This window comes from Juglans regia, chromosome 16 (assembly GCF_001411555.2).
Source record: "Juglans regia cultivar Chandler chromosome 16, Walnut 2.0, whole genome shotgun sequence".
Taxonomy (NCBI): Eukaryota; Viridiplantae; Streptophyta; class Magnoliopsida; order Fagales; family Juglandaceae; genus Juglans; species Juglans regia.
In genome coordinates, this window is record NC_049916.1 from 21,233,146 (window position 1) to 21,247,203 (window position 14,058).

The 14,058-nt window shown below is 34.2% G+C and overlaps 2 protein-coding genes across 2 annotated transcripts; both read left to right on the top strand.

The window, feature by feature from the left end:
• The first annotated feature begins 1,605 nt into the window (after positions 1-1,605).
• LOC108982445 (amino acid transporter AVT6A-like) lies at positions 1,606-6,230 on the top strand. The gene is made up of 5 exons (XM_018953815.2): positions 1,606-2,158; positions 2,688-2,840; positions 3,416-3,619; positions 4,772-5,237; positions 5,739-6,230. The coding sequence occupies exons 1-5, from the start codon at positions 1,753-1,755 to the stop codon at positions 5,875-5,877; spliced, it is 1,368 nt and encodes a 455-aa protein (XP_018809360.1). The 5' UTR covers positions 1,606-1,752; the 3' UTR covers positions 5,878-6,230.
• Positions 6,231-8,546: 2,316 nt separating this feature from the next.
• LOC108984475 lies at positions 8,547-10,690 on the top strand. The gene is made up of 5 exons (XM_018956448.2): positions 8,547-8,834; positions 9,051-9,676; positions 9,799-9,907; positions 10,006-10,326; positions 10,417-10,690. The coding sequence occupies exons 1-5, from the start codon at positions 8,682-8,684 to the stop codon at positions 10,462-10,464; spliced, it is 1,257 nt and encodes a 418-aa protein (XP_018811993.2). The 5' UTR covers positions 8,547-8,681; the 3' UTR covers positions 10,465-10,690.
• Positions 10,691-14,058: the final 3,368 nt, after the last annotated feature.

Consider the following 14,058-nt stretch of genomic DNA (forward strand, 5'->3'; position numbering starts at 1 on the left):
TAAATCGCTGCAACAAACAAATTAATGGAAGCCAATTAATTTGATGTTAAAAGCCAGCGGCGAGAACGACTTTTTGCGGTGATTTTTTTGTCCTTTTTTGCAACGATTTTCATCTCGCCGCAATATATTTTATTTATTGTAAAGTTACATACATTAAAAGTTAAAGGAATTCTTGGCATCAGCCCGTAGCCGCAGCACATCTGCATGGTTTTTTTTTTTTACACTCAATACAGTAGAGTGTGCTGCGATTGTAGTGCACAATAGGCTACAATTTTATATTTTCTTAAAAGTTATTGGATGCGGTAGAATATCAGAAAGAACCTCTATCTACCGTGAATATATTGATTGTATATTTAATAGATAAATGTTTTAGATACAAAAATATCACACAAAAATAAATTCATAAACTGATATACATTGATATGATATGTTATATTGATAAATTATTTTTATTGTAAAATAGATCTTGTTAAACTAACATATCATACAAACATATATCACTTTATAAATTTATTTTTATGAAATCTTTTTATAGCCGTGATCATTCACCATTGGGTCATGCGAATTATCCATAATAATTATAATCCCATTAGGCAATCTAGCTCTTAATACATGATTATTCCAGTTAGGGTTTTTTTATTATTATTTTGGGATAGGTTACTTTATAAATCCATTCCCAATTGAACCAAACAGGATTATTTTTCATCATGCGGCTCGAGCACAAATCAAAACAAACGCAAATAATTCAGTCCTTACATGTAAGATTATTAGATTCCATGCAAAGTTACATTTATACATGCTTATCAAGTAAAATTAGATTCCATAACTAAGGCCGTAATGAGACTGTCTCCATGTATTGAGAAAAAAATATTTTATTAGTAGTTTCTTATAAATTTAATTTAATGATATATTGGATCTCTAATAAAACATATGAAAAACAATGATATTATTAATTACATTAATAATTATTTGACAATAATATAATAAGATAAATAATAATGCGGGTTGACAAAAAATAAAATTTTAAAAAAATTTATTTATAAATCTTATTTTTTTATACAATACTGAATTCCACATCAATTATTATATTAAAAATTGATTGATATTTTAATTTTTTTTAAATTATAATAGGTCTTATCTTATATATAGAAAAACTCATAAAATTTATGTTCTTAAAATTACTCATATAGATAAGGATGTGGATAATGATAGGTTTATTACTTTCGACCACTTATTTATTATTTTATTTAATAGTTAAGGAACTATTAGTAAAATTGTATAATTTTTTATTTTTTTTAATAATTAAAGATATTAAAAAAATATTTAAAAAAAAAAAGAAATACACTGTAAAGTAGAATATGAATAATAAGAGATAGTAAGCTATCATAATAATGATACAGAATAAATCTATAATCAATCATTAAAAGGGTCATTTGATTAAAATAAGAAAGCGAATCATTGGTAGGGACAGACATTGTGAGTCAGTCAGATGATGAATGAGTTAATTACATACGAATTATGAGCAATACGGCACAATCGAAGTTGTCGAGAGCCAACCAAACACGCGTGATTGTCGTGCGAATTTTTTATTATTCTATTTTTCAATTTCCATCTCTCCAACTCCCTCAATCATACACCTTTTGGATTGGATAAGAACGCAGACACAGAACGTTGGCAATTACTGTAACACTTTTCGTTCTTTTGTTTGGTTTTTTTTCCCCTACTGGAAAAGTAGCATTAACACCAAGAACCATGACCACTGACAAGAAGGAAACAAAGAATACAAGAAAATCAAAGCAACCCATCAACGAGAAGTCACCCTTGTTGCCAGAGAAGCATGCAAGCGAGGAGTTCAAGGGGGCACCATTTGCTGGCGCAGTGTTCAATCTTTCTACTTCTATTATTGGGGCTGGAATTATGGCACTGCCCACTACCATGAAGGTGCTGGGTCTTGGGCTGGGGCTCGGTATGATAGTTTTTGTTGCTGTACTGACAGAGGCCTCGTTGGCGATGCTGCTGAGGTTCAGTAGGGTGGGGAAGTCAGAGTCTTATGGGGAGGTGATGGGGGATGCTTTCGGAGTTGTTGGGAGGAGGCTGCTTCAGATTTGTATCTTGCTTAACAATGTTGGCACGCTCATTGTTTACATGATCATCATTGGTAAAGATATGTTCTCCATGATTCATTGTCCGTACTCTTTTAAGTAGTGCTAGTTTGGATAGAGAAACTTTATCATTACAATTTTTTGTAAATTTTTAGATTAAAATATAATAAATAATTAACTTTTTAAAATTTTAAAATAATAATAATATAAAAAAATAATATTTTAATAATATTTTATTTAATTCATCTTATCTTATCTCATCACACTATCCAAACCAGCCTTAATTTATAGAGAATATTCTTTTCGATCATTGTCTAGTATATTTTTGTTCTATTTTTAATTTTATGCTTTATTTAAGACCAAAAGCGGAAGCATTATGTGATTATAGAAAGTAAACATTAACCTGATAATTCAGCCAAAGAAGGAAAATGGGGGCAATCTGACGTTTAGAATATTAGAAACATCCATCTAAGAAAGAAGAATGACTTCTCTATCTATCTTTTTAGCTAGTTTTCTAGCTTTACAATGCGGTGGTATGTACGTATATGTCTACTCTTATGCTTTTATATTGATAATTTCAATCAGGTGATGTGCTTTCTGGGACATCTTCAAGTGGAGTTCACCATGCTGGTGTATTGGAAGGATGGTTTGGTGAGCAGTGGTGGAACAGTCGTACCTTCGTTCTTCTTGTTACAACCATTGTTGTATTTGCTCCATTGGCATGCTTTAAGCGCATAGGTAAATGTCTACCCTGTTAATCTAGAATGAATAAACAAACACCAGTTTAACACCTTATATGTATGAGGACTATGTGATAGTCTCTCCATCTCATTCTGTACTTGCAGGTTGATAGTATATGGTTTGTAATCTTCGATGACTACCAAATTGCTTGACCAAATGATATTTTCTGTCTATTTTAAACCATCTTATTCTTTACTTTTGTTAATCTCTTTGTGGCTAAATTATTTCTCTTTTTAATTATAGAATTTCTCGTGTAAGTACTTATAAAGCAAATGATTGATATAGCAGAGAAGCTTAATTTGTTTTGTCCCTTGTTATTATGAGTGCGTCAGAGAATTCTGTCTTTCTCCATGTACTAGTACATATGCATCTCATATTATTGGTTGTTTTTATACTCTAAACGAACGAGCTGAAAATCAACATGTCCCGCTCTCTCTCACAATCAGTCTGGCAGACCTGAAATTGTGTCTTTTTAGGCCAGTGATACTGGAAATGACACAATATAGCATTTTTATTCAATCTGCATTATAGACTTGTTTGTTATGAATGACTCAGGCTTCTTGTGTTTGCAGATTCATTGAGACACACCTCTGCTTTAGCAGTTGCACTGGCAATCGTTTTTCTAATTATAACTGCAGGAATCACTATTCTCAAATTGTTTAACGGAAGCGTTGCCATGCCCAGGTTGCTGCCTAAAGTTACTGATATTACATCCATCTGGGGTCTATTCACGGCTGTCCCCGTTCTTGTGACAGCATTTATCTGCCACTTTAATGGTATGTTAGCTGATCATATAGCATGTGGAGTCTGTAATATACGCATCCGCCTACATAGTGAATGAAGCACCACTTTTGTAGATCAGTGATGCATTTTATTTTTGGTGCACTTTGTGAAACTGGTGAAGAAAGGATACTGCTCGGTATATAAAGCTATTCTTCCTGCTAAGTTAAAAAAATAAACTTTTCCAATTCAGTTCTAAACATGGAGAAAGGAATCGCCTTTTCTTTACAAGACCCTTTTACAGAGTTAAATGTTGGGAATATAGGGTTTATCAAATGTTGTATTCCTTAGAGGAAAAACAGATACAAACCAAGACCATCCTTAACAATTTTGTAATTCTGGTTATAAACTTCTGTTCTATATTTTATCACGTAACCATTCTGTTAAAAGCTTATAATACATAAAGCATAAAAAACTATGTACAACAGGAACTATGAAATCATCTTCTTCAACTATGTACAACAGGATCTATGAAATCATCTTCTTCTTGTCCTGTCACATGAATTAGTAACAAGGCCTTTTGTCCAATCTTGTCTTGGTGCATGACATGTTTTCTTGGTACTGAACACTTCTGCCGTAATTTTTTTTAGAAGGCTTCACTTGTTTGACATCTATGGAGCCAAAAAATTAAAATCACATCCACTTCTTGACAAGTTATAGATTTTTAGAATTTTTTTTAGATTCCCAAATGTAAAGGGTCGGTCTTGGATGTTATCTGTTCATCATTAAGTGGAAAGACTTCAGCCCCTTGCTTTGGGGGCAAAAATAATATAGATGCAGGATATAGAAGGGGAATGAATGCTTTCCAAAGCTATTGATATTTTGTTGATTTGATGGTCCATAACTTGACTATGGTGTTGAGAACTCTGTGGGAGTTGGTGATAGAGTTTCCCCCACAAACGCAGGTGCTTATGAGGTCTTAAAAATATCACAAGTTCGTGCATTTCTTTTTCTGTTGTTGGTTTTTTTTTTTTTCTTTTATCAATATGCATCCAGAGAAGTTAGGAAGTTCACTTTTCTAGTAGTGCATGCTGGATTAGCCAAATACCCTTGTCAGATTGACTAAATCCTGGGTTATAAGGATAATTGTGCTCTTATTGCAAGGGCAAAATGGAAATACTTTTGTGACAGATTTCTGTTTTTGGCAGTGCATACGATAGACAATGAACTTGAAGACTCTTCCCTAATACAACCAGTTGTGAAGACATCATTGGCTCTGTGTTCTTTTATCTACATACTGACGAGCTTCTTTGGTTTCCTCCTTTTTGGTGACTCGACTCTTGATGATATATTGGCCAACTTCGACACCAACCTTGGCATCCCATACAGCTTTCTGCTCAATGATGTTGTTCGCATCAGCTATGCCCTCCACCTCATGCTTGTTTTCCCGATTCTCTTCTATCCATTGCGCCTCAATTTAGATGGCCTCTTCTTTCCTGCTGCCAGGTCTTTGGTTGCAAATAACGTAAGGTTTGGGTTGATCAGCATTGGGCTCCTTTTGCTTGTCTTCTTGGGTGCAAATTTTATACCCAACATTTGGTATGCTTTCCAGTTCACTGGAGCAACTGCTACGGTTTGCATTGGATTTATCTTTCCTGCAGCCATTGCTCTCAGGTTAGCCTTCTTGATTTTCGCTATAACACAGAAATGGTGTTCGTTATCATTTTCAATTATAGAGATTTTTTTTTTTTGGGTAAGAGATCCCCAAACATGTCAAGGGTCACATGATGTTTGAGCTGTTGGCCAGATGAAGAAGAATAAAAATCTTCCCTCCATTTGAGGAGTTAACATAGCCTCCCTTTTAGCTCGCAAGCCTTCTGCTATAAACATTTTTCCCACCATTGATTCGAGGCAAATTATCTAATCTAATTCAGATGCTAGCGGTTGAATGTGCTGAATTATGGTGTGAAATGCATGAATTGTGAGTGAGTAATGGGTTATATATGAAGCTTCGGCTTAACAAGCACCATAAGCTGATATTATGCTTTGATTTGCTCCAAGAGAATATAAGTTCCATAAATTAATAAACCAAACACCTGTTGAATTGGATCAAATCTATATAATCCATTGGAGTCATCTTTATCCACTTTCTGACTTCTGTTTCTGCTGCTTCAGGGATCCTCATGCAATAGCGACAAAGAAAGACAAGATCTTATCTGTTTTCATGGTTGCTCTGGCTGTGTTTTCGAATTTGGTGGCCATATATAGTGATGCCTATACAATATTCAAAAAGAATGTGAACACAAACGCATGATTTCTCTTGGTTTCTCATAGTGACATGGAGGACGAACAGGGGTTTTTCCGATCATTTTTAGAAGAACCACACTGCTAGGCCTCCCGCATCGAATGAGTTGAACAAGTGGAAGAACAACATTCTACAAATCGATCCAATTGACCAGTTTTGTGTTCTTGGTGTAGTGGTGTCCCTATATACTCATGTCACTGTCACTTGCATTTGTATTCCTTAATTTATCTCATACCTGTTACAATATATAACTTGGGAAATGTGTAATTTTGCTCCAAGAAAATCACATTATCCTCTCTTCCATTATCCTATAAAATTAAAATTAAATAAAACATGTTGTTGAATCCCCATTATGCTTCTACGACAACTTCAAAAATAGGCATTTGAAGTTCAATGTTGAAAGCATAAAAGATTTAAGTGTGTCTCCATAATACCAACAAATTTTAGGTGGATTAGGGCTCTGATGATATGAGAAATGATATCAAAACCCAGGATCATGTCGGGTTTGAGCTCCGGGAGTATTCTCGTGAGGGATGTTTCTCCTAACACCAATTAATTAAGTTAATTAGCCTCTCACAATTCGACATATGCTATTAAGTTAAAGTTATTGAATGATATCTAATTAAGTTTGTAAAGTTCTTAGTTTATCTAAAGCATGTTTTTTTTGTTTTTTTCCAACTTGTACCTATTTTTTTGTTTTCTAACTGATAGGTTCATTAATATTATTGAACTTTGTAAGAACTTAAACGAGTCTGAGTTACAATTATTGATGATGGGAAGGGTTACTTTGGCACACACTCTATATGAAGAGTTTCTTTTTCTTTTTAATCTTTGTCTCCACTCAAACAAAATTTATGAAATTTCTCATTACTAACATATAAATAAAGGAGATAAAAGAGATACAAGGCTAAGGTATTCAAGCATTGACAGCTCTAAGGGCCAAACCCAAAGCCCTTTTTGGACTTCCGTCAATTTGTAGCATGTTCACCGATTACTTTTCTTTTTTGAAGAGATAAACTTGTTGATCTTTCTGGAAGCCATTTTAGCATTCAAACGACTTTCAGACATAAACATGCAAGAACTAACCGACAGAGCTGAGAAGAGGAGACAACAAACAAGGTACATGGGAGTTTTGGCCTGCCAATAGAGCTTGTGTGAATTATTCAACAAACACGCTTTTGGCAAGTTGGCAAAAGATATTGTTGGCATCCTTCACAGCAGAAATATTAATTTTTGTTCTAAATTTGATCATCGTTCCTCAGTCACATCATCTACCACTTGAATAAAAAAATGGCAAGTAAGATAGGCCGGCACCAGGCAACCCCAGAACATAGTTTACTCCTAAACATTCCTAAAGTTGGCAAAAATTCACCTGCGATCCATTTGTTGGAGTATGCTTCAGGTCTACCTGTCTGACCAATTCTTTAGTCCAACCTTTTTGTTGTTTCCATGAGTTAGCCCCACATTTTTTTAATCTATAGATGAAGTTATAGGCATCTTGTGACTGTCAAATGTTGTGGTTCCAGTCTACCTTTTGTATTCTAGTATCCATTGTGTCCCTACTACGGCTTTATCTATCTGTAGTTGGATAACTACAAGAAAGGATATAATATCATTCCTTATCTACATTGTTTGGAGTTGTTTTATACAATTTTCAATCTCTTTTTTCCCTGGAAAATAACGTCTTTCCGAACTTGATCTTCATACTTAAACATATTGTTGGAACAAAGGGGCTGCAAAACAGACAATAGTGAGAGAAAGTTTGCTTCAAGGCGCGTTATAATGTCGCTTTCCTTAAGACAATATTCGCCCCCACCAATAACGGTATGCACACGAGTTACAAGCAAATTTGCCTCCAAGATACAATGAAGCCCAGAACAAGTCTGTTTGTCTAACTGCGTTATGCACACACGAAATTAGACCCCGAATACCCTCAGATTTTGCTATTCAACCAAGAAATTAGAAATCTGTTCTCTCGAGAACAAACAGATTCTAACAAGTTCTAATAATATGAAGAAGTGAAGAACTTGGGAGAGAGAGAATTCGAAATTATATTCTGTTCTCTTCAAATGGCAGGCCAATGGGTCTATTTATAGATAACCAAAGGTTGTGAACGAAAAGTTATAACGCTTCGTATTTCTGAAAACTGTTCAGAACAAGTACATATATTATGCCTGTTGCCAAATGACACAACAGTTGGACTCAGTCCAATGGTCGCCTGGCTTCTGTTTCAACTGGTTGGCACCAGTTCGAATCACCGTGTGCGCGCTTGGGAAATTAAATTTGTTTTTATCTAGGCATCGCAACGCCTTGCGCAAGGAGCCCCTCCTGATGCGTTGCTACGCCTCACATGCCCCGCATGCAGTGCGTCGCGCCCTTGAGCGTGCTTCACGCCTTGGAGCTCTAGCCGCATAGCCATCTTCACAAATCATTTAAAAATGATTCTTGCTATGGGGATGACTCGAACTCTAGTCCTTTGGTTAAACCAGATCCATAATTACCACTCAACCAACGGGTGGCTTGTGTTGCATCTGAAGAGATGCAAAGTTTTATAACTCTCATAAACATTCCACATCTTCTCTCTTTCCAAAGTAACTTACAACTTCCAAAATCAACCCAAAAATATTATTAATAATAAATATTATATATATATATATTATTTTGAAAATATTTCCAACACATATATTTGAGTGGATTAGTTCAACCTTTCCATAAAGAAAAAAATCATAAAAAGATCCCAGCTACCACCAAAATAAACATATCCAGACAAGTTTTAGTAAATCTTTTTGAACTGTTCTCTGTTTCTGAAGAGAATGGCTTCTTTTTCATTGGTGGAGTTTGTCGGAAATGGCGTCCTCAAAGGATTGCTCCCAAAGCTATTGGCAGAAGGCTGGGATGATGTACCGACGTTGAAGATTATGAATTCTGAAGATATGAATGCATTAAACATGACGCAACAGCAAAAGGTTTGTTAGCACATGTACAGACTTAGCTTCGTACCATATACAGACAAATTCTCTTGTAACTTACACTTTTATTTGAAAGAAAACCCCTAAATGTCTTAAAATCATATATGAAACTGTGATGCATATGTCTTGCTAACAGATTGATTCCACTAGTCACAAATAGAATCATCGTTCGTTCCCAATCTGTTTAAGGCATGTATTTCTCTTCACTTTCAGCATGCACTGGAAATCAGATGTTACCTGCATGACCGCTCCCTGATGCAATATGGAGACAAGCTAGAGTCAGATGGGAGATGTCTGCCTGAGCTTCTTGGCATGAGCATGGAAGATCTTTCTTCTCACTTTCATATGAGGAGAGGCCATATTGCCCGTTTCATGGGGAGAACTAGTGCATGTATAGATCCACTTCCCACCCCATCTGCTCTTTCTACAACAAAAATAATCAGCAGTACACCTTCCAGAAATGATAGCCTTCAGAAGAGTTTTCAGTCTATCAACTTGAAAAAAGTGCAGACCATGACAAAAGGCCCTGTGAAACGTACAACTTCTGATATGTCACTAGAACAATCAGTGGCTGATTTGAAGATTAAAGATGGATATATATTCAAAGGAATTGTTGCTGCACAACCAGCTGAATCTAGACTGTGCGGTTGCATACAACCACCTCCTGTAGTTGACCAAGTTGCTCCTTACCCTGCTATTGAAGGTATCTCCATTCAAAAACTGACCCCTGAATACAAGTATGGAATGGAGGGCTTGGTGAGAACCAAGGCACCGCCTATGAAGGCTTCAGACTTGTGGCGAGATAGACCAGCTGTGCTTCTCTGCATCCGACGTCCTGGGTAAATTCCTGTATTCTAGTGAAGTGTTTGTCTCTCAACTCAACCTTTGAGTACGAGTATCTATGCTTTAAACTTAAAGCTGATATGGTTTTTTCCCTCACATATCTTGACATTGGAAACAGGTGCATCATGTGCAGAGCTGAAGCTCACCAGCTATATGCCAAGAAACCATTATTCGATGCACTGGGAGTCCAGCTATTTGCAGTTCTTCATGAGCACATAGAGTCGGAGGTATCTAGCAAACACATTTTTCAACTTTTGCTCATTAATCAAAGTTCCAATCAACTCCTCTTTAGTCTCCTGTTTGATCTATCCACTTGGATGTGCAGGTAAAGGACTTTTGGCCCAGATACTGGGGTGGTGCCGTACTCTTTGATCAAGGTATGCAATTCTTCAAAGCTCTGGGTGGTGGGAAACTTCTCAAGGACAAGTTCATATCAGGATTTATTTTCAACCCCCGAGCTATTGCAAATTACAAGCGGGCAAAAGCAATGGGGATAAAGCAAAACTTGAAAGGGGAAGGTGAAATCAAAGGTGGACTCTTCATAATTGGCAGTGGAAAGAGTGGGATTGCATATCAGTTTATTGAGAGGAATTTTGGTGACTGGGCACCTCTAGCTGAAGCCATCCAGATCTGCACAAACTTGCAGGTAAGTCTTGTTGGCTTCTATAGTCTTATCATATGGCCGCTCTCTGGCATGTGTCCTGTTTCTAACCAGATATTCCTTCACCTTCTGCAGAACCAGCAGCCAAGTCAAGGGGAGTCCTCCATGGGAACATTTAAGTGACTATGAATATAACTTTCTTCTTGTCTTACCATTTCTGTCTACAAGTTTCTATTCCTTGCATTTCAAACACAAAGGATCGTGTGGCTTGGTTTGGCTCGACTAGACTTCAACTTCATTTGATCCTTTTCATATTATTACCATGCTTGCTTAGTTTATATCCTTCTGTTTTAATGTATATTTAGTACTTCCTACTTGAAATACAATCAATATATCTACTTACTCCGAATCATACAAATTCTAACCATTTTTAGAGTACTTTTCATTTCATTTAGAGGTGTTACAACTTTGTTAGACACCAGGTTATATTTTTTTTCTTTTTATTTTTATTTTTATTTTTTTAAAAAGAGGACAACACCTTTATATTTTATTAAAAAACCCTCACTAACGCGGAGGAATCACCATAATTACAACAAAAAAATCATCAAAATTCCTAATGCTTGACATAAAGTAAACCCAATCTATCCGTACGTATAAGCCCTTTAAGGACCCCCTCCTCACCAACAAAATCCTAAGTTACGCCACTAGTCTCGTGTTTTGATAAAAAAATCAGTAATCATATTCGCTTCTCTAAACACATGTTTAAACAGAACATTAAAAAAAGAAATAATAGATTGCACGGGCCTTGGGGACTCTATGAAAATTATCGAGAATCTTAATACAAATTATTTTCTAGTTTATCTCTTCTTCTTGGAGGTAAGGTCATTCCTGAATTTGACCCCATTCCTGAAATAGGAGCACATGGTATTGTTTGGAGCGTTTGGTGCCATTAAGTATCAACTGTTTGATGATCGGAAAATACCATAAAAGTAATTTGAACGGCTTCCATGTCATCATCCCGAGCTTGAACTATAAGTTTGACCAACCAGTTTTGAGCTTCCTGGATTAAAGGTTGTACGGTGAACTTATTGTACTTCTTCATAAATATCTTATACCATTGATGGACTGACCCTTTTATCTCTGTCTCTCTCATGTCATTATTAGGGGATATTTAGAAAATTGGATAAAATGAAAAATTTGAATTATAAAATAATTTATGAATAATAATAAAATAATTTGAGTCATAATATTTTATGAAATTTTAAAAAATAAGAAAAAAAATTATAAATATAATATTTATTTTAAAATTTAAAAAATTTGAATTATTTTTTTATTATGTTTGAAAGTTTAAAAGAATTATAATAATTAATTTAAAAGTATTTTTATTTGAATGCCATTTGAGAAGTGGATGAGAATCATGAGATGAAAAATATTATCAAACATCCATAATTGCCATTGGGACTTGCAATCACAAAGATTCAAAAGCTTTAAAATATTAAAATCTTCTGCATTTAATTTATAAACATAAATGTTTAGCTACAAGTTGAACTCACGGATTAACATTATTGAATGTAATATATTGTATTGTAAAATTATTTTTATTATAAAATAGATTTAATTATTACACAAAATAAATTCTCGTTTATAAAAATTATATTTAGGTTTAGAAAAATGGGCAATATTGTAAGAGGCAAAAATGATTTGGTAGTGGGTGTTGTTTTCTTTAGATATTCTACAATATTAATGGATGGTAATCGTGTAGAAGTTTGAATAGTACGTATGGAACTTTTATGTATATGTAATGCTAAATAAAGAAAAAAAAAATAACACATATCTCTTCCTTATAATTGAATATTAAAAACCATATATTAATTCCTATACATTGAATAATAAACCTCGAACAAAATTGTACTGGGACGTTGTCCGAACAAAAGACAATAAGAACAAAACCTACCACTATTAAATAAAGAATAATGCTACATACAGTCGTGGAATGCGCAAGCGCCGTGCAGTTGCTTTGAAAAAGAGTAAGATCCACTATTAAAAAATTAATTTCTTTTTTGTGGATCCTATATTTATTCACTTTTTTCAAAGCGATTGCACGGCACTTGCACACTCACGACTGCAAGTATCATTTCTCTTAAATAAAATGGTATTGTAAATAGATTACCTACTACCATTTATTCCTGTTAAATTATTAGAAGGGATTTGCTAGGTTCAAGCAGTTTGGCATACCAAACCGCATATCAACACTCACATAATTTTTTTTTATTATAAAAATAAATAAAAGAATGTCTTACATTTAACATTAGTATGTAGTTTGGTAAACGAAATCGCTTATAAGAAGATTTTTCCTTATTTGGAAAGCCAAGAACTTGGCAAATTGGGTTTTGCCACGTGCAAAAGTATGTCCTTTCTAGTGTTATTAAGCGGTGTCATGCATGTAAACGACAAAAATAGCAATTAAACTAACTATAAAAGCATAAATATGATTATATATATATATATATATATCTATACTATATATAATAAGTGCAGATATCCATGAATAGCAATTTTGTCGTCCTCCATGTAACTATCTATTTTTTGTGTATTTTCTCTTTTTTATTCTTCTGTTTTAATGTTTTTGTCCATTTAATTGGGGCTATTTTGGTCTTTTGGGATATTTTATTCTTTTTATCTTTTCCTTTTCTGAGATATATATCTCGGTTTTAACTTAAAACCGTCTCTCTGCCTTTATTGTTCGATTTTAATTCTCTCTACCTTTTCACTTCTTGAAAGCTCCCTCTTCTCTCTTTTTCAAAAGTGATGATCTGTCTTCTCTCTCTATCTGCATCTGGGTCGTCTTCTCGCGGCTTCTCTCTTCTTCGAAAGTGACGCTCTCTCTCTCTGGTTTGTTTTTTTCAATTTTTTTTCTTTTTCGGTGTTGTTGGTTTGGAGATTTTATAACGGTTTGTTGGTTTTTTTTTTTGTTTTTTTATGTCGTTCGTTTGGGGATTTCACATGGGTTTGCATGTTGGGTATTGTTTGTTTGCGAGGAAATAAAGTTTTCTTTTCGCATTTGCATGTTGTAGGTTTGGATGTTGTGGCTTTTTTATATTTTTTGGGTTTTTATGGAAAATTAACTTTTTTCTTCAAATTTGCATGTTGCGGGCTTGCATGTTGTAGGTTTTTGTGTTTTTTGCAGAAACAATATATTTTTTCGTGGGTTTGTTAGGGTTTTTTTTTTTTTTTAATGTTGTTTGCTATTTATTTTTTCGTGTTTTTGGTTTCGTTGATGTTTTTTTTTTTTTGTGATTTTGTTATCAAAGATATAATTTTTTTGGTTGTTTGATGGATTTTTTTTTCTTTTTTTGTGTATTTGCATGTTGTGAGTTCTCTATTTTGGGTTTTCTCTCTTTGGATTTGTTATTTGTAGCATTGGGTTTGTCTTCATTGATTTTTTTTTTTTTTTTCTGTGGATGTGCATGTTGTGAGTTATTTTTGTCTCTTCGTTGATGGTTTGTCTTTGGTTTTTTTTTTTTTTTTGGATTTGCTTTATAGCATTGGGTTTGTCTTCGTTGATTTTCTTTTTGGTTTTTTTTTTTTTTTTTTTTTTTTTTTTTTTTTTTTTTTTGTGGATTTGCATTTTGTGAGTTCTCTGAGTTTGGGTTTTCTCTCTTCGCGTTTGTTATTCGCAGCGTTGGGTTTGTCTTTGTTGATTTTTTTCCTGTAGATTTGCATGTTGTGAGTTACTTTCTATTCTTTGTTTTTGTTATTCAAATGTTTTTGAAAAAA

Bases quoted from the DNA above. Each gene is read 5' to 3' on its own strand.
- LOC108984475 (XM_018956448.2), top strand. From the start codon at position 8,682: ATGGCTTCTTTTTCATTGGTGGAGTTTGTCGGAAATGGCGTCCTCAAA. The intron at 9,908-10,005 runs GTATCTAGCAAA...TTGGATGTGCAG, and splicing joins ATGAGCACATAGAGTCGGAG to GTAAAGGACTTTTGGCCCAG. The intron at 10,327-10,416 runs GTAAGTCTTGTT...CACCTTCTGCAG, and splicing joins AGATCTGCACAAACTTGCAG to AACCAGCAGCCAAGTCAAGG.
- LOC108982445 (XM_018953815.2), top strand. From the start codon at position 1,753: ATGACCACTGACAAGAAGGAAACAAAGAATACAAGAAAATCAAAGCAA. The intron at 2,841-3,415 runs GTAAATGTCTAC...TTGTGTTTGCAG, and splicing joins GGCATGCTTTAAGCGCATAG to ATTCATTGAGACACACCTCT. The intron at 3,620-4,771 runs GTATGTTAGCTG...TGTTTTTGGCAG, and splicing joins ATTTATCTGCCACTTTAATG to TGCATACGATAGACAATGAA.